Raw genomic sequence first — 27832 nt, 5'->3', positions numbered from 1 at the left:
GGCATTCAAAAATTGTTTTTTTCATTATTTTTAGTTAGAGAAATAGGGCGGATCAAGAACTACAACAAGTGAATACCCAAACTGTTATTTTTTTTCAATTAACATCAATGTTTCTTTTGATATAAAATTACATGAATTACAACCCAATATCAACTCAGACAAAAAACAATTAATAAAAATAACCATGGCATTCAAAATTTTTTTTTGTTTAGAGAATTGGAGTGGATTTAAAGCTGAATATCTAATTTTTTTTTAAATTAACATCAAATGTTTCTTTTAGTAGAAAATTACATGAATTAGAATATCACGGGCAGGGTTGTATGTGATGCAATAAAGGATTTTTTCGAACACCTTCGACTTCCTGACCAACTAAAGTTATCAAGACTAACTTTGATTCCTAAAGGCCAAGTACAAACAACTTTTGGTGATTTCAGACCGATCGCAGTTAGTTCCATAGTGTATCGGTTTATTGCGAAGATTCTAGCAAATCGGTTGAAACAAGTTATACACAAACTGGTGGGAATGTATCAATCAGCTTTCATTGAAGGTCACCAAATTACAGACAACATTCTATTGTGTCAAGAACTCCTCCATGGGTACCATCTTAAACAGGGTACACCCCACTTTGCAGCAAAGATTGACTTTCGTAAAGCTTATGATTCAGTTCATTGGAGCTTTCTTTTCAACCTTCTGGAGAAATTACAGTTCCCAGCTAATTTTATTAAGTGGGTGAAGAAATGTGTTGAGAACCCGTCTTTCGTCATCTTCCTAAATGGCACACAATCGACTCGCTTTGGATCGACTCGCGGGTTGCGACAAGGATGTCCTATGTCTCCACTCCTATTCAATATTGTTCTTCAATCTTTTTCTGACTCACTCGCTTTAGCAACTCGAAGGGGAGACTTTGATCATCATCAATACTGCAAGGAACCTGGGATTACATCGGCTTGCTTTGCTGATGATGTCTTTGTTTATGGAAAGGCTACCAGTAGAAGTGCCAATTGCCTTAAGAACATCTTTCAACGTTTCTCAGAACAGTCTGGACTACATATCAACATACAAAAATCTCATATTTTCTTTGGGAACTGTTCTGAAGAGATGAAAAATCTCTTTGATGAGGTTCTTGGATTTACTCATGGCACCTTTCCCTTTAAATATCTTGGCGTTCCTATTACTTCAGGGATGTATCGACAAGTGGATTTCACTGAGCTCTTGAATAAAGTAGACAAGCGTATCAACAACTGGGTTCATAAGCACTTGTCATATGCTGGAAGATTCACACTCGTTAATTCAGTCCTTATGGGAATCATTGTATACTGGCTGAATGTAATCCCGGTACCAAAAAGCATTCTCCACAAACTAGAGAGTAAGTTGGCGAAATTCCTTTGGTTGGGACATAAGGCTAGTGGTTCCTATAAAATTGCATGGTTAGATCTTTGTGTTCCCAAGCAAGAAGGAGGATTAGGCTTAAGAAGACTTGAAGATTGGAATAAAGCTGCCTTAGCTCGCCATGTGTGGAACTTGGCATCATCATCTAATTCATGTTGGGTCCATTTCATCAAATGTAGATGGTTAAACAACCTCTCAATTTGGGCAATTCAAAGGCCAAGTGGTTGCTCAGATACTTTTCAAGCCATCCTCAAAATTAGAATGGAGGTAATCGGTTGTGTTATGAATCTCATTAAAAATGGTGAGAAAACCAATTTATGGTTTGATCCTTGGCTTGTGCATGGTCCTCTTTGGAAGCCGGGTATATTAATTGCACCAGCTCTTGGCTGATCCCACAGTGATACTGTGAAGACCTTGATTGCAGAAAATAATGTTTGGATAAATCCATCAGCAAATTATACGATTCAATAAAGATGGGGAGACATTAGTTCAACCAAACTGTACTTGGCGATTCCTCATGATTTACCAGTATGGGTTCCAACCTCATCTGGCGTATTCTCTCTCAAATCAGCATGGGAACATGTTTGTCAACGACGTCCGGTGGTTACATGGTATAAGGTCATATGGGGTAATAGATGCCAAAAACGTTTCTCTTTCATCAGTTGGGTTGCTGCTAAAGAAAGGTTACAAACTAAGGATAAACTCATGAAGTGGGGAGGTGTGATTGATAGTACATGTGTCTTATGCACTCACGCTAACGAAAATCATAATCATCTTTTTTTTCAATGTGGATTTTCCAATGAGATTTGGTCTTCGATACTAAAGCTCAACGGATTTAGACATATTACCACTGGATCATGGAAGGAGGTGCTTGCATGGGTGGCAGATCACTTCACTGGTAAGACTCTAATTAATCGAATACGATGCTTTAGCTTTGTATGTACGGTGTACAAGGATCTGCAAGAAAGAAACTAAAGAATTAACTCTCCTAATCGGCGAAGTCCTACAGTGATACTTAGTCAAATTGTTACGGAAACACAACACCGCTTTTCGTCAACATCAGACAAGGTGCCAAATAATGCGAGAACAAGGGAACTTTTTCAACGTTGGCAGATCCAAGCTCGATTCATTTCTGACATAGAGAAGATGTTCCGTTGGATACGGCCACCAGACGGTTGGATTGCAGTTAATTGCGATGGTCGAAAAGGATCTATATATTCACTCTTTTTTCTTTTTAGATATTCTTCATCATAGGTAAGGCAAAGCGCTTTCTTTTAAGGAAGCATCTAGTTCCATCTTTCTTTCGTTAGTGAACCCCCCTTTATCTATAAGTGCTTGTAGTAATTCCGTTTTTATAGTTGTTGTAATGTCTCTTTCATATTGAGAAATTCTGTCTAGCGGCATTCGATCACGAATCCATTGACAAGTTGCATAAATGACTAGAATTTCTTTTTCAATTGGAAGTGGTGCATATTGTGGTTGTTTCGGTACTTCTGTAAGCCTTGCACCTCTATTGGGTAATGCTTGAGTCGTAGCATCAAGGTCTGAGCCAAATTGAGCAAGGGCTGCCACTTCGCGATATTGTGCCAATTCCAGTTTTGAACTACCGCGGACTTGTTTCATAGCTTTTAACTGAGCGGCAGACCCGACGCGACTGACAGATAAGCCGACGTTAATAGCAGGTCTAATTCCACGATAAAAGAGCTCTGTTTCCGAACAGATTTGTCCATCAGTAATGGGGATCACATTGGTGGGTATATAGGCCGATACGTCTCCAGCTTGTGTTTCAATGACGGGTAAGGCGGTCGAGCTCCCTACACCTGTCTGGTCCGATCGTTTAGCGGCTTTTTCTAAGAGACGGGAATGTAAATAGAAAACATCCCTAATCGAATACGATGCTTTAGCTTTGTATGTACGGTGTACAGGATCTGGCAGGAAAGAAACTTAAGAATTAACTCTCCTAATCGGCGAAGTCCTACAGTGATACTTAGTCAAATTGTTACGGAAACACGACACCGCTTTTCGTCAACATCAGACAAGGTGCCAAATAATGCGAGAACAAGGGAATTTTTTCAACGTTGGCAGATCCAAGCTCGATTCATTTCTGACATAGAGAAGATGTTCCGTTGGATACGGCCACCAGACGGTTGGATTGCAGTTAATTGCGATGGTTCTCAAATTGGTAGCCGTGGAGGCTATGGGACACTTGGACGTGATAATACTGGCAAACCAATCTTTGCCATAGCCGGTGGTATGCCAAGCCTTAACATCCTTCATGCTGAGCTTAAAGCAATTGCTATTGGCCTATTGAAAGCTCGCAATTTGGGGCACAACAGAGTCCAAATACGATCCGATTCTGAGTTAACTATTAAGATGATACAAAAGATTTATTGGGTTCCATGGTATGTAGTAGATCTTGTGCAACAAATTCATGAGCTGACTGGGGATTTCGTTGCATGTTTTTTTGAATATATTGTGCGTGAAGTGAACTCTTGTGCGGACTTCTTGGCTGGATTCTCGCAATCCACCCAAGAATTCCACCTTCACCCCCTTTATCTCCCTAAAGCTCTTTCCTGTCTTATTAGGAATGATGCTAATGGGAAAAAATTCTATCGTCTATAAACCTTTTATTTCTAAAATTTTTAATATAAAGCTACATTTCTCCAAAAAAAAAAATTTTACATGAATTAATGCCAAAAAATATTAAAAAATTAGTAAAAATTAAGTACATTCTTTGACTTAAATATTAGGGATTTTATAGTTTAAATTACATTTAAAGTTATAATTGAAAAGAGTGAATATTATTGTATTGATGTTTAGAGAGTTAAATAAATTAATCAAACAAAACTTAATTATTATAAAAGCAAAAATTGGGGAAAAAAACAATTATTCAAATTACCAAACATATTTAATAGAAACCAAAATGATATTATAAGCTAATTTACAATCACCAACTTAGTTTTCTCTAATATCTTAAGCTTGCATGTTAAGTTTATGGTCATAATTCCAGATGTTTAACAACAAACATAAACTTAGATTTTACCAGAAGAAAAAAAAATCTAAACTTAGAACTAACAATTAAGAAAATGCCCATGATAGATAAGTAACCTGTAGATATAACTAGATTTCATCTACACAATGCAATTTGCATAAAAGTAGCTCATGACTAAGGCATGTCTTTGCTCAAATTTGTGTCTTACGTCTTAAAACTGAAGTGTATTAGATGATTTTCATAGTTTTGGTATAAATGATTTGGTTTGAAACCCTCATCTACAAGGATTTTGGGTGTTTGTGGAATAACAAGAATTCTTTCCTAAGCTCATTATAACAATTTTTTTCCTCCTGATCTTTGTTTGCTCAAATCCACCAATGCATCTTCATACAATATTTATCTAGAAGGTTAAAACAATGAGAGAAAGTACATGAGATTGGCCGTGATACCTGAGTTTGGCTCTGATACCAAAGATTGGCCATGATACCTAATCTTTGTTTGCTCAAATCCACCAATGCATCTTCAAATGATATTTATCTAGAAAGTTAAAACAAGGAGAGAAAGTACCTGAGATTGGCCGTGATACCTGAGTATGGCCGTGATACTTGAGTTTGGCTTTGATACCAAAGATTGGCCATGATACCTAAGATTGGCCGTGATTTCCTCCGATGGTGAATGTTTGATTTCCTCAAGGGTGAGTGGATTTTCCTTCTAATGAAATACTAAAATACCGTCAATGTAGGGTTGGTTCAATGGTAAAGACCCATACTTCTCAGTGGAGAGGTTTTGGGTTCGACCCTTGCGGACGGCATTATACTCCTACCACAGATGATGGACCATGGCACAAAAGACAAGCCTATCGATCCGATCACAAATAGAAGTACCTAAAAAGTTACTTAAAACCCAAACTAGTTACGATTAAACCCAAATGAGCGAAGGAGCAGGGCCAAATGGAAGCAATGGTTTTTTTACCATTCCAGCAAAGAAATACAGATTACAGGTGGGATTAACAGGGATATGGCAGCTAATAAGAAAAGCCTGAGTTGAGTTGGGCTTTTCAAAACTCAATTTCTGCCTTGAGTAGTCTTAGCCAAGCCTATTTCTGCTATAATCTTTACTCAATGTCTAAAATTTTTGTCGGTAACTCTAAGTCGTGATGGGCCAAGCCAAGACTAATTCTGTCGGGTTGTCTCTCTCTAGTTGGATTGGGTTGGGACGGGATGACCCACTTCTAGTCCCTGAATGGCCATGTTACTTTGGCACATAACTTAATAAATCTGATATAGACAATTGTTTTAACCTAGAAAAAAATACAAATGTAAATAACATTGATCCTACAATAAATTAATATTTTGACAATGATTTCTTTTTTTAATCTCTTTCCAAGTTGATTTCATGTTTGTTTGGGGTCAAGACCAAAAAATTAGGGATGATTCAGGATGGTCGCCAGGACAAACACTAATCTCAAGCCCGTCCTTGGTCATACAAGATTTATTTGTTTAATGAGGGCTGAATGGTAATTTTAAAATTCCATATTTGGTTTTAGGAAAAAATTTGGTTACCGTCTTTAATAAAAATTACTTTGTTTTATTGTACAGCATGAATGTCCATGGCCTAAAAAGTGAGTGCGGATCATCTCCCCTAGTGGCTTTACAACCACAAACTATGTGGAGCCAATGGTGGATTAGTAAAGCAGGCCAGCCCACAAGTAAAAAATAATTAAAAAAAAAAAAAAAAACCATCACCCTAATCCTATGACCCCTTGTAATTTGTGGTCAATAGGAGTTGGGGAGCACATAGATGATCCAGAAATTTATCAGGTCCATTTTCTTGTTAAAAATAGACCATCAATTTCCTTGTAGATATATGACATGTGTCCCAACACCACATCAAATGGTTAAAATCCTTTTATAAATTTATTTCCCTTACAATTATTGTTGCAGCAAAAATACACTGCCTCAAGCCTCCCAATTATTTTCATCAGAGTCATTATTGAAATTTTCCTAGCCAAAATTGTAATGCAAATCAAACTTAGGGAACACCACAACTACAGATGATGACAATCTGCTTGAGAACATGAGACTTACGATTCTCTTTTGACTTTTGAGTTTCGCATGTTTCCCCAAAGCTTATTGTTTTCAATGATTAAAATTGCACTCGAACTTTAAAAGACTCCATCTCTTGGTACCTCACCCTCCAAGTGATTCCAAGAGATTGAATGATAAGCTTAAGCTTTCTAAAACCTCAAATGTACTCAAATACTTTGAAATAGACCTAGAAATAGACCTAGAAGCTTTCTAAAACCTCAAATGTACTCAAATACTTTGAAATAGACCTAGAAATAGACCTAGAGAAGTTATAGTGTGAAAAATCTAAATCTTCAGAGAGAGTGGGATAGGTCCTTGAAATGAGTTACCGTGCATAAAAAGCTGGTCTAGACTTGTACAAGCACCAAGAGTATTAAGGATTTCTCCTCACAATGCATTTCTAGAGACATCTAGAATTTCAAAGTGGAGGTAGATAACCAAAGAAAGAATTCTCACTCAAGTTTAACTCTATCAGCAGGTGAATACCAAACATCTCTTTGGAGATGATACTATTGAGACTATTTATCATTGGAAAGGGTCAACCATAACAAACGTTTCATTTTCCAAGACCAGAAGGTATTTTTCCTTGCAATAAATTGTCTCCTAGATAGAACTTAATCAAGAGTGTCAAGTTTCCATGAATAGAAGGAATTGGTCCTGTGAATCTGTCTCCATATAAAAGGAGTTTCTGAAGCATTTGAAGTCTCCCAATTGAAGTTGGAATACTACCTTCAAATAAGTTATCAGATAGAGCCAAGCCTTCTAAGCTTACAAGGTTCCCAATCTCCATTGGAACACTGCCAGATATTTGAAAATCAAAACCAAACCATTGACACCCTTGAGAAGTTTATCTGCATGTATGAAACAATTAGGAAAGGCAAAACTTCCCGTCATATAGTGGGAATGGCCACCAACATACCTTCAGTGATAAAAGTATGTTAACTAAACAAATACATACGCTCAGGAAAAACTGAACAGAAAAAAATTCATCCTCCAACTCTACTGGAACCAGCACCTAGCTTCACTGTGTAAAAATGTTTAGTCCAAAGGCAGTACTTGCTAGAAAGCTTGCACCCAGTCACAAAAGAACTTTAACAAGGACCATACATGCTTTATGCTATTAACTTTTAGTACCTCCATGAAAATACTGTACTCAGCAGGAACGGTTGCTTCTAAGCAGAACATAAAACATACTCTTGGTGGATGTATGGAAAAATTTCATTTCTGGACATGAATGTGCCACCAATGCTAGCACACAGGAGCAGATCTTGTCCGGTGCAACCAAGTGAGTGATGGGGGTTGTACAAAGTATTACTTCTTTTTTAAGCATGCTAGGATTGAATTCCTGATTCTTTCGGCAATTTTCACTCGCTCACTCAGCTCACTTGAAGGGAAGAGCTGGTAATTCTTTAGCTGGCTGGATCTGGTTCACCCTCTGCATCCGTCTCACCATCTATCATCCCTGCCTCTACTTCCACTTCACCTTCCACTTCTGACTGTCCTGCTTCCTTACCCATCTCTGTATCAGGGCTCTGCTTCTGATTCTCATCAGGTGTTGGAGCTCCACTCTCCGAGATATTGACTGAGGCATCAGTCTCATTTGGTGCTACTGAGTCCTCCAGGTCAGCATTTACTCCATTTTCATTTTCAGTCACAGGAGTTGTATTCTTGGAAGACCAACAGAATGGATAAAAAAATGAGTGCTTAAATCTTTGGAGAAGTTAATATAGGTGTATCTTTTAATCAGGTAAACTAAAAGAAAAAATCACATTGGAAATCAACCAGAAAGGGCTAGACATTCCTTGTAAACCTGTCTATGGGGAAAAGAAGAATCCTAGAAGACTTGCTGTGTCTAAATTATGAGTCAGGCCACTATATCAACAGTTACTATCCCAGAAATTCATCAAACATCCCCACTAGCCACCTATATCCTAAGACAAAACCAAATGCTAATGCTTAAATATATATATATATATATATATATATATATTTTGAAATATTTTCTCCCTGTTACTTTACTTTTGAAGAATGATATTATGAATTATATGCTTTGATTGAGTTAAAATTTGACAGAGAGAAAAGGAGTCATGAGGAAGGTGTAGAAGGAATAATCACAGGGATATAGGGAAGCCAAATAGAAAATTAGAGAGACATCAAAGGAATAGAAAGAAAGGTGAACGAAATAATAATTCTATTTTATTTATTATTTTTTTTTTTGGGGGGGGGGGGGGTTGTTTTCGAAAGGAGGGTTTTTTCTCCCCTCTGAGTAAGGTCTAACCACTGATTCTTGCTGGGGGCAATATTTTGTACTTTTTTTAGTTGAGAAATGGAGCTGCCATGAGCAATGGAATCGGCTTCACAAGAAGCCATTGGCAATATTTTGCACTTCATGTTCAACAGAGTGACCATCCAGGGTTTTTCTGGGAAGGGCTGGCCTGGTTAAGACAATCAGTGTTGTATCCAAATAAAAAAAGAAAGGTTATTGTGACCAAGTGGTCATGGGATTGAGTCGAGAACCAGCATCTACAAAAGCAGGAGTAAGGCTGCATAATTATGACTTTCTAGATGCAAAAAGTAGTGGAAGCCTCATGCACTGGGTATGTTTGAAATGTCATTCTAATAAAATGGCACCTGTGTAGAGAATCATGTAAATACCCAAAGGGAATAGGAAGGAAAATCAACTTTGCTTCTCCTACTCCAATATCAATCCACAGGAACGTGAAGTTCCCTTCCCCCACAGCGAACCCAAAAAAAGACTACCTCACATTTCTTGGTATAGTTGGGAGAAGATCAAGGATGATAGCCTCCCAGGCAAGAATATGCAGTTTGAAGGGGAAAACTTGTATAATACCGAGGATGAAAGGAGAACACTGTTTCTCAGTACATAGGCAACTGTAGGCAATTTCCCACTTTGTTCACACCTGGCAATACTCACTAGTTGTTGGCTGCATTAACTGGACACATAAAGCAGGAGGCACGCCCATGTCCAACACTCGTAGTTAAGAGTACATATGCAGTACCTGACTCGTTGCATTGGGCGGAGGCCTGCCCTACTAGGAAGGGAACATCCAGTGCACATGGCTTCAGACATTGTGGTACCTGACTTGTACCGTTCCCAAATCTAGGTGTTATAAGGGACCGCCTCTAAGTTTATAGAAAATCTAAATGCTCAGAAGGAACACTAGTAGACAGTTTGAAAATCAGTAGGTGATAAACTAGCATGTTCGGCAGTAATTTGTCCTTCCATAATAACTAAGATGATTTCATCACAAGCACCTAAAGAGTCCCATGCCCTGCTGAACATACCTGGTGCTCTTCCACTTGCTGAGTAGCACCTTTTGCTTCTTCTTCCTTCTTAGCACGTTTTGATCTCTCACTAGGCTTAGCATGATATTTGGAGCGGACTTCCAAAGGTAGAAGTTCGGGAGGCACAACCCCTTCGATACCATATTCAGTAAACTGCATCGGTTAGCATTTCAGCCTCAGTAATGATGAAAACTATTCATTCATAATTAGTCTCATTCACAAAATAAATCATACTCTCGAGAATCCTTCCAAGTCTTGACGAGCCGAAAACCGGAGGCCCTTCCAGCAGTAGACCTGTAACTCAAAAGATGATCCATTTTAAATGGTACAAATACGCATTATTACATTAAAATGAAACAAAAGCAGACACCAAAAAGAAGTTTGTATGACGCAGTTGCCAAGGTGCAGGCACTACCCAGAAGTTTGTAAAGAGTGAACCCAGTGCCAAAGGCTCTCACACAACCAGAGTCCTTTTCTTCTCTGTTTGTTTGTTTGTTTTTTTTTTTTTTTGCAATTTTTCTATGTACCCTTACCCCCAACATTTATTGCTGAGGGACTGTTTCAAGCCTTGACATCAAGCTACAACTATGATCCACCGACCACTGCACCAAGGCCTGCCCCTACTACCCAGAAGTTTGTACGACTATCACGCACCAAGGCCTGCCCCTACTACCCAGAAGTTTGTATGACTATCACGCACCAAGGCCTGCCCCTACTACCCAGAAGTTTGTACGACTATCACAATGCATTATCATTGGCAGGCCAATATCATCTATACTGTAGTGGATCAAAATTTTCATTAAATGATAACTTCACTCATGCAATTTAAAATTGAGAAAGAAAAGATTCTGACCCGGTTGTTTTTATGGTGATACTCCGCTTCTATTCCAGCTGACACATCCATCTGCAATTTTTAGACAGCAGAACTCTCATTGAGATAACAGATATTACAAGACCCTGAGGACAAAGAAAAAAGGAGACGATTTTAAAGCTAATATGCCATTACCAACTTCATGAAGGGCTACATGTTACTTACATCGTCAGCCATTGGCTTCCAGTACTCCATTACAGATGGGGTACGTACACGTTGTGGATCAGTCAAAGCATTCTGGATTTGCCAGGAAAAAAAAACCAAAGCATGAGCATGCAAAAGAATATCTAGGAACCAAACTGGTTTTAGGTGCAAAAGAACCGCAATACAGTTAACAAGATGAAAGCACAACTGAAATCAAGCTCATTCGATCAATATAATTGTTGAAGAGCACATGCTTGACATTGGTCAGACATAGGAGAAGGTCTTAGGGGCCATTAGTTGGAGCAAATGTAAAAACTTGGACTGCAGCCTGAAGATGTGGCTTCATGTAGGCCATTTGTGCAACCAAATCTTTGACTGGTACATGGACAACTGTGTGGACCATCGTTTTACCAGCCTTGATCGTTACAAAGGACAATGCTACCACATTGAGCCCGTTGCTGGAGAAGAGAAGAAAATTTATTGCTTATGTAGCTTATCCTTCAGACCTTTTTGAAGTAGGTTCTATTACGAACATGTTACTTCGATTGTGGGTAATGTATTTGGGTTCAAAGTGCTACGCGCTCTACGTCTGGATGATCTATGAATCCCTCCCTCTTATGTTAAAACTTTCTAAGGCCTGCCTCATGGTATCCAAGTTGAAAGGGGTAAATTGAACAAATATAGTAGACCCCCCATTGGGATGTACTATGAAACCAAAATTGGGGTTATCTGATAAGAACTATGGAGGAGTGGTTAATGAATGTCATCACGATGAACTTGATTTTACCAAGGATGATGCAGACATCAACTCCCAACCACAATTGCCAAAGGTAAGGAGCGAGTCCAGTCCTTGTCTCCCAAAAATTTGCAGAGAAAGACTTCAGCAGACACTTTTAATGTAACCCGGGGTCTAGATTAGATCTTCAGGATCTTCTTTGACAGGAGCCAGCACTAATAGGGTCTCATTGGTAGCAGAAATTATTGTTTTCAGAATCTATAAGTGCAGGAAATTCTGAAATATTTCTGGTTTCCTATTTTCATTCAAACCAAGAACTGGATGGGGATGGAGAGGTTCTAGGAAACTTGTAGGGACTGGTCAGGTTGGGGAAGGGGCGAGGGTGGGAAGGGTTCCTAAAGGCCTGAAACAGCAAGCGGAGGGGTTTCCAGGACATGTGGGGTGTGCGGGAGCTGCTGGAATGATGCGGCAGCAGGGAAAGGTGATTGGGGACAGTTGCACAGGAGAGGGAAGGGGTGGGGAAAGGTCTGTAGCTACCTGGGGCTGCTGAGAAGGGGTGAAGGCTGCTGGTTGAATGCTGTGATTAGATGCTTGAATACTTGAAGATGAAGACGTTTGCTGGAATTTCTAAAGTTTAGAAATACTCTCCAGCCCAGGCCGTAAGGGTTTCCTTCCCAACGGCCAAAGCCTCTGATTTACTCAAATAATCCAACTTGCTCTATTCAGAAACAAAAGAGGCTATTTATAGCCAATTACAAGACACTTTGACTCAACTTGGGATTTCTCTATTTAATAAGGATCCAACAACCTCTAACTTGGAATTTAAGTTAACAAATTCTTACTAAATATGGACTCAATTTTCAGAAATAACCAACTCCAAGAGATAAGAGGCTTAACTAACTAACTTCTAAATAGAAACAAACTCTAAAAGATCCCTTTGGATAAGGAATCTTATCTTATCCACAACTAAATAACTCAACATAACTTAAAACAACTATTGACTCAAACAAAAAACGAAAAGTAGATCCATGACCCTTGGATTAAGGTAATGACCAAAACACCCTTTAGGTTGCGTTTGTTTGCTGGAATAAAGGTGGGGTGGGGAAATTCTTGAAAAAAACAAACTTTTCCTTTAAATCTTAAAAGTGCATATTGTTTGGTTGCTTGGGGGTGGGAAAGTTAAAGACAAGTTTCCTTAAATTAAGGAAACTTGTCTGGTGAGTTGGCAACCCAACTTTCTCACCCCAAACCTTTTCAAAATCCCACAAAATGTGTGTGACTTTGTGGAAAAGTAAAATGTGGGACCCACAATTAACACTTTTCCACACATCCTTTCCTTTCCTTCTCCCTCACCCCACTACATATGGGGCCCACATGTTTTTTTTTCCCACCCCACCTTTGCAAACAAACGCAACCTAGGGGTAATTCAGCCAGATTTGGGAAGCTTCTTTGGGTCTGGATTTTTGGGCCTTTTTTTTTTTTTTTTGGGGGGGGGGGGGGGGGGGGGAGAGCCCTGGTTACATCACCTTTTACATAAGAGAACAGTCTTCTTTCCCAATTCCCTTGATTGTCAAATCATGCCCCTCCCCTAATCAGACGAGCAAGGGAATAAGAAAATGAAAACAAAAAAACAATAAGAAAAACAGAGGAAGGAGGATTCCCATGTAGCAAAAGGGTTTCCAGACTGAAATTTCAAAAGGAGATGACCTAAATCCCTAAAAACACTGCATATAAATTTTGACAATGGTCAAAACCCATGCGAAGTTCTAGGCAAGAACTTGGAAATAAGAAAAACAGACAGCCGAAACTAACTCCACAACCCCCCCCCCGAAAAAGAAAAAAAGAAAAAACTTTCTTCTTCTTCTTCTTATTTTTTTTCTTTTTTTGGTAGAAAATTTTCTACTTGTCCATCTTCTATTTCTGATATAGATCTGGCAGTGAAGAGGATTTCTTTCCTTAGAAGAAGTCCTAGGATTGGTAAATCAATGGTTGGGCCTTCATTGGCCGGTTTACCTTGTAATAGGGCAACTTCATGGACCTAAAAGAAGGGTTCATTGGTTGAGTAAGAAAATTTTCCATACTTGGTTTGTTTTAGGTCTTATTTTAAGTCTTTTATGTTGGTTGGACAAGACCATTGGTTCAAGTTGTGTTAAGTCTGGGTCCAATTTAAGTTTGGGCAGGATTGTCTTTTCCCTTAAAATTAGTATAATTTAGGGCTTTTTTTAATAGAATTCCACACAAGGAAAGTTTTTTAATTGTTTTAGAATTATTCTTCAAAGTTACTTATGGTCAACTAGTGGTTTTTTTTTTTTTTTTTTTTTTTTTTTTTTGGGGGGGGGGGATGGGGGTTTTGGGGGTTTAAGAGTCAATAGGACTCTTTCATTTCCCTATGTAGAAGTATTTTATTTCCATTTTTCAGTCCAAATAGGATTCACTGTTAGCCTTTTATCTGAAGCCCCTTGTGGATGAATAAGAAGTTAGGCTTTTGATTTGAGCAAAATTTGAATTATTTCAAAGCAGAAGAAGCTGCCATTTTTCCTCTTTGGGAGAGTCAAGAGGGTTTGAGTAGGACTCCATTATCAACCAGGTCTGGGACCTTTAAAGCTGCTGAGCAACTCTCTCCTGTTGGCCAAGCAAGTGCTCCACAGAAGAGTACTCAGGCAGGCAGCAATCCACAGGTCTGACTGTCTGAGACCTGTTCTTCCACTGGCAACCATTAAACCTGCATTTCATCTTGCCAAAGTGTTGCTCTAATAGAAACCTCACTTCCCACCAGGCCACCACTAGAATTGATTGATTTCTACAGGATGCCTTCAGCAACTTACACCAATCATTCTATCCAAGCCTCAGCATCTGAGCCCTAGAAAGCCATTGACCTTAGATTCCTAAATATTCCTACAACAGACTTCTAATATTTAGGAGTTGTCCAAACACTCCCAAATTGAGATCAGTCCTAGCATTTACTTTATCAACCCTAACCCTAAAGACACATATCAAATAGACACAACAACCCCATTCCCCTCCAATAATGCCCAAAGTGCTGTCCAAGTATAGGCATACTTGGTTCTGTTTTTGAGTAACATGGTGTATTGCTGCCTTGCTTGAACTGCCCTCCCAAGGCTGCACCAATTTCTCTACTGGTTTTGCAGGTTCCTCCCTCCAAAAAATTGACAAACATTTCTGGCGTAACCCCCAAATTGAGGGCCAACAACCAGGATGAATTATATGAAATCGGCAATCTATTGGGGGCTTCTCAAGACCCTGTCGCTAGGGTTTTTTTGGAAGCCTAAACCCTGCAGCTAGGGTTTCCTCAGATTTAATGGAAGTTTTGGGGGGTTGATGGGGTGGGGGGGTGCATGGGGTTTCAGGCTAGAAAGTTTTAGAGTACAAAGTTAAAGAATTAAATCTGATTATGGTGAATTTCAATTTCAGGTTCAATTCCAAAGGTAAGGATATTTAGGAAAACTAGGGTTTCAGGGGGTGGGCTAGGGTTAATTTTTGGGTTGAGTGCTAGTGGGAGGGACGGGAAGGTAGACCTGAAAGGAGAAATTTTGGTCATGGGCTTTGGGAGGAGATCCAGAAACCAGAGTTTTGGGGAAAGGAGAGGGAGGTCAGATTTTAGGGTTTTGGGTGGGTGATTAGGGTTAGGGTCAAAGGCTAGGGCCTAGGGGAGGGTGTGTGAATCCAAAAGGGGGTGGGATTTGAGTGAGGGGTTTGAGAGTAATGAAATTAAGGGTTTGGGGGAGGGAGTGATGCTGACACACACACACACACGAGAGAGAGAGAGAGAGAGAGAGAGAGAGAGAGAGAGAGAGAGAGAGAGAGAGAGAGAGAGAGAGAGAGAGAGCCGAAGTTAAGGTTTCGACCTGGGGAGAGAGAAGGGGATGGTTGGGGCAAAGATGGGGAATGTTTACATCCTGCAGAAGAGAGAAGGTTGAAGAATTGCAGAAAATTAGGAAGCACAAAGCTGACACAGGTTTCATCCCTTGGAAACCCTCCAAATCTCCACTCAATTCACATTCAATCGACTTTTATTTAAGATTAAAAACTGTTTTAATTACATGTGTTGGGCTATCTTTATAGCCTTACATTGAAGGATTCCTACAAGGTCCCAAATCGGAAAGCTAAACGAATAAAGAATTCTATCTAAAGAGAACTCCTAACTGAAATAAATTACAGACACAAAATGACTTCCAACTTAAGAAGGAATCCAATTTAAGAGAAGACTCCAACTTGACCTCTCCTAACTAGACTAGGACTCTTCCATTAACTAAACAAGGACTAATTTAAATACCTAAACAAAGTTAGCTTCAGACTCCTACTAACAAACCCCAACTAGGCCTGATTAGGAGTGCCCAAATGACCAAAATGCCCTTCATATAGTTTGGACTTCCCGCTAGGCCATAGGGTGTTGGGCAGCAAACAGCTGGCCCTATTTTGGCTCTTCGCCCTCTCTTGAGATAGCTCCAGAACTTCACATCAATTTCTTTCAGTCCTTACATGCTCGTCAATATATGTTGTCAAGTGGTTCCTCCAAACCAACATTACTAGAATCCATTTTATGCTTTTAAGCTTCTAGTTTGACATAGCAAAGGAAAGGGCAAAGAAGTGGACAGTCTTTACCATGATTGGATGGTAAGGAGAAGAAACTACCAAACGTTTATGCTAATCTTACCATCGTAGATTTAAGCATGAAATCTTTGTATCTGACCACTGATAGAATGCTCATAAGTCTCCTGAGCACATAATTCAGGTAATGATTGTTTTTCTATTTCACAATGCTAAATATTGCTTCAAACATTCATTCCCCACCACCCTTCCACCTCCCCTTTTGTTGTTTGTTTGTTGGCTTGGTTTGGGGGTTGGGTTGTTGTTGATTAACATGTACAGACATACACATGCAAACTAGATATCTTGCCTATAAAGAACCAGAAAGCACATGAAGTATACAGGATTCTGATCTGCCCACTTCCATAACTGAGAGAGTTCTTTATTTCCCAGCCTCCACCGCGGCCTCCTACAGAGAAGAAAAGTATGCAGTCTAAGAAAAAATAATAATCTGATTGGATACAAACAAAAAGACAACAACAGATATTCTTTTATTGTAAGCAAAAACACTTAAGTGAAAAGACACTTCTGGGTTCAAATTATAGACAGCAATTAGAACAAGGAAATTAGATAACACAGTTTTAAACATTAGCTGGAGATCATCCAAGTCTCCAAAAGTTCGTACAATGCAAGCTTAATAACTAAAGCCAACAATCAGCACATGGAACTTAATGTCCACTGATACCCAGTTTGATCAAAATAACAACTGTGTGCCTAAAGAACTCTAAAAAATTTGCTACAGGTTTGGTAACTCCAGGCATCCTTGAAATTTGTGCCCATAGCTATGTCCAAGAGGCATGAACATCATTGAATAACTGAACAACGAAGTAAAAGACCACCTCTAAAACAATGAACTTATTATGGTGAAGGTTGTGGTGGAGAAGATACAGCTGCCTTGTAGCAAGCCTCTTGAGCCATACAATTGGGATTCTTCAGGAAGGGTTGCACTTGATCAGGTGACAATGTGATATAAGATTGTCTTTGCTATATATGACACTTTTTCAGAGTTGACAGCTTCTTCAATGCAGTCAATATCAAATAGCAAAAATTGCCATGAAGGTGTTGGCAATATGATTAATGATAATGATGCCAAGCATTGTGGAAGAGAACTAATATATACTTGAGAAGTATAACAAGATCATCCAAGAGTCTCTGAAAATGAAAGATCACTCCAAACCAACCATACTTGAGGGGCAATCTGTTGGTTGCATAGGAGACTCATGGGCAATCTGTTGATTGCATAGGAGACTCATGAGGGTGTGGAGTCTGTTAGTGTCAACTGTTAATTACAATGGAAGTGATGATTGCTGTATGGTCAACTCAACAGTAAAACTCTATGAACTTGAGAGAAATTCTATCAAAGTGGAGGTGACTGATGTAGGAAGTTTTTGACTAAGTTACCAATTTAAGTGGGTATACCCAAAGATGCAAGTAAATCTCAGTCACGATCTGCAGTTTCAACTGAGATATCTCAGTTTAGCAGGTAAAAAAGAGGAAACCATACGATAGCTTTAAAAGAAAAACCTAATTTCAAAATTTCAGTCAAGATCTGCAGTTTCAACTGAGATATCTCGGTTTAGCAGGTAACCAAGAGGAAACCATACAGTAGCTTCAAAAGGAAAAACCTAATTTCAAATTTTCAACAGGTTTCGACTCATTTAACCAGTTTCAACAATATTTCAGAAATTTTGATAGGTTAGACCAGCAAATACAAAGTTTTGACCAGTTTGAACTTGTTAGGTTCTATTGGAATTTTAGTCTGTTTCATCCTGTTCTAGTTATGCTTATTAGGGTTAGTATTTTCAGTATCATGTAACTTTCACTGACAATCATTCTCATCTTACATGTTTGTACTTCATAAAGGATCGTTCTATGTATATTTCAAGAATTTAATAATGAGACACTCAATTTAATATTCGCATTGAAGTTTTCAGTATTGATAATGCTTTGGAATATGTTCAAGATGCATTCCCCCCCCCCCTTTTGTGCTACTTATGGTATTATTCATCACACCATTTTTTCTTATAGTCCACAATAAAACGGCAAAGCAAATGGGAAAATGACACTTACTTGAAGCAGCCCCTGCCAGATGTTCCATGTGCATGTTAACAAGCAACTTTGGTATGATGCAATCCTCACTGAAGGTTTTTGATTACTCATATCCCATCCCCTTTACTGGGAGATAAGTCTCCTCTTTCTGTTTTGTTTCCTGGTTTGCCAGCATTCACCTTGCCTCCTTGGTTTATGGGTGGTTTGTGTTTTGTCCACGGTTGAAATTCCCCAGGTGATAAGTTAGCTCCTTATTCTACTTCCTAAGTGATTTTTTTTCTGGGTTACTCTTGTACTCAGAAAGGACACAGGTCTTAGGTTATGCAGAAACACTTTAATAGTGCTGATGTGACCTTCAAAGACACTTCCTGTTTTTTGATCGGCCCACCTTCTCTGTGGGGACATGATTTTTTCTAACGCACTTACCATCCCATTCCTATCTACACGACTACACACCAATACTACAGCTACCAGAACAAAAAGCATGTGGAGCAGTCCACTATAGGAACTTCTCTCTAAATATAAAATGGAAGCAAACACATGTGGGGGCAGAGTCCAGCATAGAAATCTCTCTCTAAATATCTAATGGAAGCGAAAAGCATGTGGGGCAGTCTAGTATAGAAATCTCTTGCTAAATATGTAAATGGACTGGGGTAATTTCCCACCTAAAATGGATGGGTTACTAACTTTTCCATCTGTTCCTCTCCCATATTTTCAGCAAGTTCTGTGTCGTTCCTTGTTTCTTCTATGCTTTGTGATAGTTTAACAAAGGTAGACTGGCATTAGTTCAATCATCAATAAGGTCTTATGGATATCTTTGAAATTTACCAAAATAAAAATACCCTCAGTAGTGTTTAAGTTGGGGGTATCTGAATTAGTGGAACTCACAGATATGATGCAAGTGTCATAAACATCAGTATATACATGATTTTGTAGAGGCCCATTGGAGGGGAGTGAATCATGGCAGACAAAGAGGATGAGACTATAAATGCTTCGTGATGCTGAGTCTTCCACATATTCACACAACCATCCAGACACCAACCACACCACAGGCAAAACAAAGGAAACCAAAAGAGACAATAACAACACAAGATATGAGCAATTCAGCAGCCTGGCTAAATCGACAGTGCAAATGGCCACCTGGACCACAGTCAAACCTTGCCAAGATATAATGCACAGCACAAAATTTAGTGGCACCCACCAAAAAGATCACCAGCACCAACTCCCCTATCAAGCATCCACTAGATGCAATAAATATGTAAATTGTTTTGAACAGATAAATATGTAAATTCAATTTTCATGAGCAAATGCCGACATTAAGGCCAAAACATCAACTGGATTTTTCACAAACACCTAGCCTATAATATTACCCACATACAATCCAGAAAATGCAATATTTGAAAACCACATAATCAATGTTGAAGTCCTCTTCTCCCACTCTCAAGCTTCTCCTAAATACTTAAAAGGCGCACAAGGAACTTTTGTCGTGTCTTCTTCACAAAACCAAGGTTTGTAGGATAGCTTTGCTTCTTTCTTCTCAACCCATGATGTCCTCACTAAAGGACAGATAGAACCTTCTCTTTGTGATCAACATAGTTACAATGGAAACCATCAAGGTAGTCTTCTAGGGATTCTCTCGTTTTGGACTTCCTCTTGTTTTCCTCTGTGGGTATCTCTTATACTTTTTTAAATGAACCCACTAATGTAGTACTGTATTTGAATGATCAAAACAGTAGCCAAATAGGACCTTTCACAAGGAATCAACTTCAAATTTGATAGACTTAAGATAGATAAAATTCAGATATAATGGAAGGCTGAAAACCGAAGTGGTAGAACAAGGATATTGGTTTAAGAACAAGGACTAACTAGGTTTTCAAAACAACAATATGCTATAAAGAAGAATGGATGGAACAATATAAGAGAATTAAGAGAACAATAAGAACAACAAAGTAACATATAACACCCGGGCTTCTCACCGCAAGGTGGTTCGATTGGATCGAACACCAATCTACCTTGATCAAACACAAGGGTTCTCCAAGAGGAGGAATGCTAGCAAGCAATTTGATTTGATTTCACAAGTTGTCTCTTCACCTCTTACATAAGTCTCTTTATATAGTATTCTAAAGAGACATAAACACTAATGGTAACATCCAACCACTAGCTAACACCACCTACCTATTAATAACTCAACTACTACCTACCTCTTTGACAAAGGAAAACTCCTTTGACAATGAGTTCTTTTATTTTCAAACACAGCCCCTTTTATTGACTTTTTAAAATCTAAACTTGGGCTTAGGTCTAGACTATAAAGTTCAACATATGTGGGCTAATTTTAACCCACTAAAACAGTCCTAGCCCATGCAAGCCATGGGCTGTTTTGGATCATATCCTTAGGGTTTGATGGGCTTGACCATTGGGCTTTTCTCTTCCTTGTATATGTTGCCAATTCTGCATCACCCACCCAATTAAATCACTTCAAAACACAATATCACATGAGAAGCCACATTCAACATACAATACTAAGTCAAAGTCAATTGCCTAGCAAAGAATATGATGAATATTTAGTTTGACATTAGCACTTCACATTGTGAGATGTTATCTGTTCAACACTATGCCGACATCAAATCAAGCACACAGAACAATGTTGATGTCACATCCAGGCAGGTTGACACACTTCCAATTTTCCTGAAACTTTGGCTGTTCCTCTCAAAAGACACACTTAAACCTCAGCAATCCAGGCATTAAGTTAGGAGACCTTTGACTATGTTGACAACAATAACACATTTCCCCATGGATAGGCACTGCGGTTGATAGATGTTATTGAACACATTTGCATTCATGGTTTCTAATTTTCTCATACGTTCTTTTCTGTTTGTCACATCGGAAAACCTAAATCCTTAAATATACTGCAGAAGCCAAGCAAAATAAATCATATTCTGACCCTCAATTCCATCTTTCCAACATGTGTGTTGCCTGATGCATAACCTAAAAGTCTTCTAAATTATTTTTATCTTGAAAGTAAATCTTTAGACCAAAGCTCTCTCCAAGTGGAAACTATAGAGGATCATTTAAATTCTCAGATATCAATGCTGAATCAGCCTATCTATTCTCCTTTTGTCAATTTGTTCCTACTTGAATAGATACTACAAATATTCTTAAAAAAACAATATAAAATTCTTTGTATGGGCAATCCTATCATAAATAATGACTTCACACAGCAACAAACTGATGCAATGTCTCACCGTTTTTTCACTCCATCTTGACTTGTTTTCTTTTCTACTGGTTGCTTTTCAAATGGGGGACAACCATCACGTTTCCACCAAACCTACAAGTAAATAAGAGTCCAGCAATAGACTCAGCAACCATTTTCCAATTTCCCAATAATACATGTCAAAAGAAACAGCAAACAGCCAGGAATAGGAGGAAATAATATGTATGAGAAAGTGACGAATCCTCACCCAATTCTTTTCCCTTTCCAATATATGCTCAATGCACTGAAGAAACTCCTTTCCTTTGGGTGGGATGACCTCAAGAAGCTTCCTTACCCGTTCTTCACAAGACTTAATTTCTTCTTTCTGAAATCATAAATAACTGATAAATTAACAGTATGTAGATTGATCTCAGGCACATTAGTCCACGTCACAAATACTAAAGCTCAACAAACCTTAAAAACAATCAAATTAGACTGTTCATTTCCTATGTCATACTATGTTATATCATTTACTATTTCTTTCCACAATAAAAGAGTTTCCAAGAAGTTCAATAATTATAGAAAAATATATTTTTTGTACCAATAAACTAAGGGACAGCACAGGCACAACAGCCCTCCAACAGAATCAAGAAAAGACAACAATAGAGTCTCCTAAGAATTCAACCCACCCATTAGTATCATGGGAAGCACAGTAGGCATGCATCCCATACTCTCTACTGACAGCTGACGACTTACCAGGAATTTATCCTAATTTTAACTAATTGTAGACAAATCTCCAAAAGAACTACGAGACATGGAACCAAAAAAAAACTTTGGTGACTAATTGAAATCAACAAATTCAAAAAGAATTCACAGAAATTTCGACCTCATTTTAAAACTAAGGATCTGGTTCAGGCAGGTCTATATTCTAGAAAAAATCCCACACCTCAGAAAATGGAAGCTCATTGACACCACAATACCCTTAAATCATTACACTTGAGAATTAATCAGCAGTACAGGCAATTGTAGACATGAAGAACCACTGCCCAAATTTCCTTAGACTAATTGCAACATTATTTAGATAGATGCAGATAAATAAAGTGTGAGATGTAAAGAGACCCCCTGGTGTTTATTGTGATAATATTAATGTCCAAAACCCCTTAATGGAAGATTCTATGGCGATATTAATGCATAGATATACATGGAAGAATACCAAACACTAGAACAGGGAAAAAAGGAAGCAAACTAGATTTTTCCATGGGCATTTAGAAGTGATGCATGAGTATGACCTAAAATTACATACAGAGACATAGAAATTGTAATAAAATAAACACTAACCATGCTTTCAGATGGTCCTTCCTTATCATTCTTCCCTGGTGCCTGAATCAGATAAATACAATTGCTTCATCTATTTAATCGAAATTTATGCATTGAATGCATACCAAGTATTAGACCAACGAATCAACCAACAATAAAAATCTAAATTGGATATTTCTCGCAAAGTGATGAACAAAGGATTGTGTGAATAAAATACAGGAAATAGGTTCTAATTAAAATGCACCCACCAACCAGAGCCTCACTTCTAATTGAGTTTTATTATGTTCAGTTATAAATTTAGAAATAAACATCATGGATAACGTGAAACTACTCCATTCAAAGATTTTATTTATAAAAAAAATGGCATCTTCTTGCAGCTTCTTACAGATCAATGGCATAGATATTTAATACATTTTAAACCTTGATATAAATTTTCGAAATGCAAAGCTTCTTGCAGCTTTTGCAATATGATTGATGAAAGAAAGGCCAGCATAACCAAACAAGATGCTGGACATTTGGAGACAGCAATTTGGCATCTAGGAACCATGAAGATGTGGGCATGATGACCTTCTCTGTTACCACCGGCATAAAGGCATCCTCAGGTGAAATTTAGGGCAGTCATTCAGTGCTTTGGAGATCAGTTTTGATAATGGCTGGAAAGACATGATAGTGGCAGAAGATTCGTCAAGTTATGCAGTGGCTTCAGTCCCCTGCTGGGGAGTTCACAGTATCTTTCGTCTCTTGTCTATAGGACTACGGCTCTCATTGGGCAAGAGAGTTCTCTTTCTAATGAAGGAGTAGGTTTGGAAACTATGTTGCAGATGATTGGGGATGAGTAGGTGGACAGTTGCTGTATGTTGGTCATTTTATTGTGACAGAGTTCCTTGGGCAGCTTTGGCCTATCGACCTTATTGTTTTTAGAGACAAGAAAAGGCAAGGCATCAAAGGTGTTTAAAAGGTACGTGTGGAACAGTAAAAGAACATGATTATGTAAGTACCACCCACAGAAACAGCTGTATTAGTGTAAAAAGTTTCTTTTTAATTCCTTTACAAAAAAAAAAAAAAAAAAGAGCCAGAGGGAGATAGCATACAGTGTTCCCTGTTCTTGGGAATTTAGTTGTACTATACTATCTTAACTTGTTAATTAAGGGGGCGGGGGAAACTCAATCAGTCATTGAAGCTTAAGGAACTATCGTCCTTTACGCAAATGGACTTAAAAAAGTTAAGAACTGACCAATCCAAAGATCTCATTTCAGTTAGCAAGTTGAATGAGGACCAAAAACTAAATTTGCAACTCAGTGGATTGGTTACCCATTTCAACCTTTGAAATTTGACAGAACTATTAACATATCACGTTGTCAGAGAAAATATTTTCAAAAACTTCCATGTACACTCATTTACCAATATACAGCATAAAATATTTATTCACCTTCCTCAAGAAGAACTAACCCAGAACTGAATCCAGACACAAGTCTATACAGGTAATGCTGCTAAATTGAAATTCATAAAAAAGAGGGTGAGCGAGAGAAGCAAATCAAAACCAAACTCTTAGAAATAAATGAGGTCAAGGTATTGAAACAGCCTCTCAGCAAGAATTGCTGGGGCAAGACTGTAGGAAAATTACCGTTCCACTCCCCTTGGGGGACTCTGCTTGTGCGGAAGCCTTGAGCACTGGGTTCGCCTTTATGTGGAGCCCAGCGGCTGAAGTTATAGGGGAGGTATTACATTATTTTGCAATTAAATTTACTAAAATAGAGCTTACCTGACTCGTGGAGACCTTCTTCTACCTCCCACCGTCACCCGCAAATAAAAAAGGAGCACCACTTTCATTTTATTATTATTTTTCTTTTTATTTATTTATTTACTCTCTTTTTCTTTTCTTTTTCTTTTTTCTTTTTTTTTTTTTTTTTTTTTTTTGGGGGGGGGGTAGGGGGGAGTGACAAATATACAACAAACAAAACCCTGCCTTCACATAGTAGAGAAGGTAGCCAAGGTTTATAGGGTAGGAGGGGAGAAGAATTTACCATAAGCCTATTTCTAGCAAAATAAGGACAACGACCTGGAACACCTATATCTTAGCTTTGACTCAAACATAATGGAGTTCAGATGTGCTGGAAGGATCTAGCTATGGAAGTCCACTGATATAGGTTATGCTAAAGCCAATATGAGAAGTAATTGCACCAAAGCTAGTTTCCCGCCTTAAGACAACAGGATATCCCTGGAAAGGACACTTGCGCATGCTAATTCCAACTGGTACAATCTCACTGACTGGATGCACCAAAGATCTCTATGCCATGGTACACAATATAATCACTTGTACACCAGGTTACCATGTAAAGCAAGTGCACATTACAGCACATTGGATTCCACTTTTTGGCATTATGGTTAAATCTGCAAGAATCCTGATGGGTTAAGCCAAATCCAGTGCCCATAAACAAGAGTTCTGGAAATTGATTGATTGTTCTTTATTCAACCCACCCAGGTTCAAGACGTTCTAAAATAGTACAATGCTGCCTGTGATGGCCAAGATGTCATGAAACCTTATGTAAAATGACAAATAAACCCATGATTAGTAGTGCAATCTTCAAATCACAAATATCTTTCTCGTTTTAGCTCCAATTTGCATCTGTGAGTTTCTACACATTCATGGAGCTTACATCTATACTCTGTGAAGTGGAAACCCAAAAGAGGAAGAGAAAAAAAAGGGAAAGAACTTAATACAGGCTGATTTTGAACTGAGAAGTTATATTGGAACTTTCTCAATGTGCATGACGATGGAAGTGCACTCAGCTGAATACTCTACAAAGACACTGGATAGAAGGATTACAGTATAAGAGGCAATCTATTATTGTAAATCCCTAAATTTTGTTTTCTAGGTTGTTTAAGCATTGAAACCCTAGATTGACTGAAAACCCTAATTTTGGTTACTGTAATGACCTAGTGGGGAACTAACATTCCAATAATTATTATTAATACTTTCATAACTCCTTTCTACTAGGTGCTTAATTGGAGAAGGGGCTGTAGCCCTCATCTGCATTGTAGCAAAAACTGAAGTAGCAATAGATGTTCCTGACTATCCTTGCAATCAAAAACAGTTGCGGTGCGTGATAAGTAATAGGAGGTCCAATTAGAGCATTGCACCATGGACCCAGGGCACACTGTCAAATCACTTAAACATCTGTATTATTCTCTTTATTCTTATAGTGTACCAGAGTCTGCGCGATGGGAGGATGGACACACCTTCCAGTTGACCCAAAGAAATGTGGGTGTGATGTAGGATGACAAAGATTGCGGACTGGTAAGACTGGGTGCCCAGCCAGTTGGTGTTTGGGAGTGAATGCCTACTGACAGAACAGGCAGTGAGTTAAGAGTGTTAGACATCATTAAAGAAACAGTGCTGTCAACTGTGTGCTATCAGGGATCATCTATGAGGAGTGCATTCAATACAGTGATCTCATTCTCAGAAGAAGTGTGGGAGAACTTTGAAGAAAGTTTTCAGTGAACTTGATTCGCCCCCCTCAATCTCTCATTCTCTCTCACTGTCATCTTCAGATTATTTGTAGTTAAGTTATGAATAATGTTGGGAACGACACAATAAACATAATGGAATGGAAACGCATTTAACATCAATAACCGTGCAAACAGTCTACCAGACAATTTCATCACCACCAGCAAGTTAGCAGAACCAATTTAGGAGTTATTTCCAAATAAGGGGGAAATATGTCAGTTTAGGATCATCACCTTCAGATAATTGAACAATATAAGGCACTGCACAAGAACATGGCGTCGGAAACTTGGATCTTTCAACTGACAATATGACAAAAAAATAGTGCAAAAAAGAAGTGAATGAAATGACAATGAACCAAAGAGACAATGTATTTTCTAAAAGAACCATATCAAATGAATCTTTTAACTCTACTTACCTCTAAACCCATCAGTTTACTGCTTGTAAGATATTTTATACTGAAAGTGGCTGCTTCTTCCTCAAGATTGTTTGTATTTCCATCATCATCACTCAGAGGCTGAGCTTCAAAGGTGTCTAACACAACCTAGGCATATAACAGTTCAATGGAATCATTTAATTAACCATGAAATAGGTCAAGCAGTTCTTCCATACTCACAAAATATCAGGATACTGGGTAGAATAAATGGCCAGAGCATTCTTTGGGCAGTAAAAAAAATACCATTAAGTTAGATGCGAATTTCTGCCATTTTGTTGGAGTAAGTGTTGTGGGACCAGGATTGCAGAAATGTTCCTAAAAACAAATCAAACCATAAAGTATAAGATGGGACAAGTGTGGGAAAACACCGACACCAAATAAAAGAAACTTCAAAAATACATGACTTTTGCTGGAATTTAAGCCCCAGTTATTGTTACCTAACCATTGGGCCCATCACTTAAGTAGGTAAGTAGATATGCACAATTAGTAGGTAATATAACTGAAATTATAAGCACATATATGGAGAAAATTAGTACTACAAGTATATATTGAGAAATGCCAGTGAGATGGACAACCAAATAGCATTCAGTTTGATAGCATGATGTTACTTTCTCTTGGTTGTTCTGCCACTCAAAAGGGCTATAAGTGCTACCATCTGCCTTTTTGCCATGTATTTATCACTATGAGCTTGTGATTCACTTGCATGGCCCTTACCACTGTCCCTCAACACCTCTTTGGGGGAAGCCCTCTAGTGATGGTGTGATTGTCCCCTCTTGACAGCCCCTTACTGTCGCTCTCAGAGCTTGATGTACACTGTTCCATATATCCTTTTACACAAGGGGGGACAACTGAGTACTTACAAATGATGAAGGCGCACACTCATCCTTACCATCTTCCTTGCAAGAAGCCAGCAGCTATTACCAATTTACCACGGACCAATTCATGGCTGTCCATTTTCTCAAAGAATCTATCCACCTTCCCTTCCTGACAGTGTTAATCATTTAAATATTCCTATTGTTAAGTATGAATGGAAGAGGAAATGTACACAAAATCCTACTTCTCATGTTGTCTTATTATTCCCTTTCACCATCCTATCATGCCACTGTTTTTTCCCTATCCTCTCACTCCCTTCCTTAGACTTGGCTTGATGAGATTTTGGACTCAAAATGGAAAGGAGCCAAATGAGAAGAAATGTGAGCACA

The 27832-nt window shown here is 38.5% G+C and overlaps 1 protein-coding gene across 1 annotated transcript in view; it reads right to left on the bottom strand.

Annotated features, from left to right (window-relative positions):
• Positions 1-6681: 6681 nt before the first annotated feature.
• The window catches only part of THO1 (nuclear matrix protein-like protein), a 46242-nt gene continuing 25091 nt past the window's right edge, over positions 6682-27832 (bottom strand). Inside the window, exons 10-21 of the mRNA XM_089159766.1 lie at positions 26874-26945; positions 26613-26738; positions 26431-26496; positions 22711-22752; positions 21641-21757; positions 21425-21507; positions 16476-16542; positions 10811-10882; positions 10628-10678; positions 10009-10068; positions 9775-9927; positions 6682-8135 (exon numbers count right to left, since the gene is read on the bottom strand). Of these exons, the coding sequence (XP_089015892.1) occupies positions 7878-8135; positions 9775-9927; positions 10009-10068; positions 10628-10678; positions 10811-10882; positions 16476-16542; positions 21425-21507; positions 21641-21757; positions 22711-22752; positions 26431-26496; positions 26613-26738; positions 26874-26945 (1167 nt within the window). The 3' untranslated portion in view covers positions 6682-7877. The remainder of the gene's footprint in view (positions 8136-9774; positions 9928-10008; positions 10069-10627; positions 10679-10810; positions 10883-16475; positions 16543-21424; positions 21508-21640; positions 21758-22710; positions 22753-26430; positions 26497-26612; positions 26739-26873; positions 26946-27832) is intronic.

This window comes from Hakea prostrata, chromosome 6 (genome assembly GCF_041222555.1).
Source record: "Hakea prostrata isolate BN-2017 chromosome 6, UWA_Hpros_2, whole genome shotgun sequence".
NCBI lineage: Eukaryota > Viridiplantae > Streptophyta > Magnoliopsida > Proteales > Proteaceae > Hakea > Hakea prostrata.
This window is presented reverse-complemented; position numbering and strand designations above follow the sequence as displayed.